General features: G+C 38.2%; 1 protein-coding gene across 7 annotated transcripts in view; it reads right to left on the bottom strand.

The window, feature by feature from the left end:
• FOXP2 (forkhead box P2) overlaps positions 1-2,500 on the bottom strand; it is a 681,601-nt gene that overhangs the window by 34,555 nt on the left and 644,546 nt on the right. For all 7 annotated transcript variants that reach the window (XM_072652988.1, XM_072652985.1, XM_072652987.1 and 4 more), the window contains 3 exons: positions 1,938-2,139; positions 788-864; positions 547-648 (listed from right to left, as the gene is read on the bottom strand). In XM_072652988.1, the coding sequence (XP_072509089.1) occupies positions 547-648; positions 788-864; positions 1,938-2,139 (381 nt within the window). The remainder of the gene's footprint in view (positions 1-546; positions 649-787; positions 865-1,937; positions 2,140-2,500) is intronic.

The raw sequence follows: 2,500 nt of genomic DNA on the forward strand, positions 1-2,500 counted from the left end.
AGATGAACCCTTTTGTCTAAGTAAATAAACTGCATTTATGTTCTGACAGGATAATATTCACTTTACTTTCTTTTAGTTCCAGCTGAGTAGCCATGGCCCTCACTCCTGTGGCAGCTTCAGTCTGTATGATGAGGTATGATGTGTACAAAAAGGCACAGACCAAGACAAAACCTACAGCCTCCATTTGTTGCACAAGCCAAACAGACATTTTTCAAACTAATTAGCCAATAATATGCAAGAGAAAAAGTAATATAGTGCGACTAACAAAGGTGTTGATGATTGAGTGCTCACACTGTAATTAGTGTGTCAGGCCCTCATTTCTCTGCCAAGCCTCAGCTATTAATTGCACCAAATTAGAAAACTATATCAGAGGCAAAATTATTCTTTCACTTGTCATTTTGAGAGAGGGAATTCATTCCATTCAAGAGGCAGGTTAAAAAGAGGGGAAGCAGATACTAATCTGCTTATGTCATGTAAATAAATGTTCCTTGTGCTATCTGGAAAGAAATGTGCTAGGCATCTTAGACCTGCTAGAACAGAAGTTACCTTCCAAGTTGCTGCATTACGCCTGAAGTAAGCAAATGTCCGTGTAAACCAGCTGTAAATTTCATTAAGTGTTAACTGCCTGTCAGATGATTCCATGATAGCCTGAAATGAGACAAGATACATAGTGACATAAAATAATGGTTTACTAACTAGACTAGATGACACTTTCTCAACCAAGCCTTACTTTAAGCATTAATGAATTTTAATTTAATCAGGACAAGTTAATTTTCTTTCTACTTACCTGCCTTATGAGAGTTGCATAAGTAAATGGAGGTCTGACATCTGCATTTTTATAAAACTCATAGTTGGGGGCAATTTCTACAAAAAATAAAAATTCAGTGTTAATTCTGTTGGTAATTCATATTATTTATAAGTTGAATTTTAGCTTTCTTTTTTTCCCCCCACGTATGGATGAAGTGAGCCCATGGAAAAGCATTGACTAGTGAAAGCACACAGCATGACAGCAGAATTGAATTATATGGAAAAGGCCATTTCTGACGTGAAGTGCAAATGAAGCGTCCCCTAGTTGTTCACTGTACTTTAGGAATGGTGTGACCAGCCAGCCTGTAGGTTTTTAAAAAGCTAGGTCTTCTTAAAAATGGCCACTTTCAATGAGGGTTTGATTGGACTTCTTCAGCTGTGTAGTCATCTTTTTGGTTTTTCTTATGGAACCTTTTAAAAATATATTGCTGGGGCAGGTCCACATTAAAAAAACAAAATAAATCAATCTCACAAACTTGAGTAACATAAGTAGTTTAATTTTTATTCAGAAAAAGAAAGGACTGTGCTAAGTGGCTGCAATGGAACTGTGATTATCCAAAGACCAGAAGGGGAGGAAAAATAGGGTGGAGAAAGGTAAAGTTTTAGCTCATGAAAAATTTGGATATCTGATAGTGCACACCAAGCAGAGCACACAAATGAAAAGATATGATGAAATTTTGGTTTCAGTAGAGGGAGTGGTACCTTTAAAGCAGGGGCTGCCCCACTGAAAGCAGTGGCGCTTCACATGAGTCTCATTAGATGGGTCCTCTGGCATAGCCACACTAATGATACTTTGGTCTTATCTGACATTTTCTTCTCCAAAGAGATAGAAGGATTTCATTTAATTAAAGTGAATAGGGCATGTTTTCCTACCAACATGCACCTCTTATAAAAGTAATGTTTTTTAATGGGGAATGCCCACTTTTCTTGAGAGCATTTTTAGAACAATTCATCAGAATATGTTTAAGGGATCTTCCTTATCCATATTTTTAGCAGGGTTATAAAAACAGTTATTTCTCCACAATTGATAGGGTGAGTTTCTGTTAATTTAATAAGTTATTTTCTAGTTGTTCATTATATAGATTTCTTCTCCCAAAGTAAAAAAGCTGTACAGAGCACACAGATCCTACCTGATGACATGGGAATGTTGTATTTGTCTGAATGACGCCTTCGTATGGCTCCCACATTGGGCACACTGGCTGGGGTGATTACTGAGGGTCCCTGGGTAATCGGGGTGACTGGGGCCGTTGGTGTGGTAGGGGTTTGAGGTAAGCTCTGTGGGGATGTCTCCAACATGTTCTTCGACATGGTGACACTAGACACCAGATTTAGCTGCAAAGGCCCAAGAGGAGGGCAGGAAAAAGGGAGAGACAAGAGAAAAAGACTTAAAAAGGTTTGACAAATGAGAGTGGATTCACTTCTACAGCTGTGTTGCCACTAATAAGCTGCAAAAGGAAGCAGCCAATCTCAACTAATTACAGGATGAAATTGTATCATAAGAACTCTAATTAGAGGATGCTGTTAGAGGTTATCTAATAATCTGCTGCAATGTTGCTTAGGACTAACTCCTTCTAGTCTCTACCAGACTTCAGAGAAAGTATGTTTCCTTTCAACAAAACCTAGTTGTTGATTATTGACTGACTCTTGTTGTAAACAGATCTAGCCCCTAGTGATGCAACAACAAACGACAACA

The sequence above is a fragment of the Notamacropus eugenii genome, chromosome 3 (genome assembly GCF_028372415.1).
Source record: "Notamacropus eugenii isolate mMacEug1 chromosome 3, mMacEug1.pri_v2, whole genome shotgun sequence".
Taxonomy (NCBI): domain Eukaryota; kingdom Metazoa; phylum Chordata; class Mammalia; order Diprotodontia; family Macropodidae; genus Notamacropus; species Notamacropus eugenii.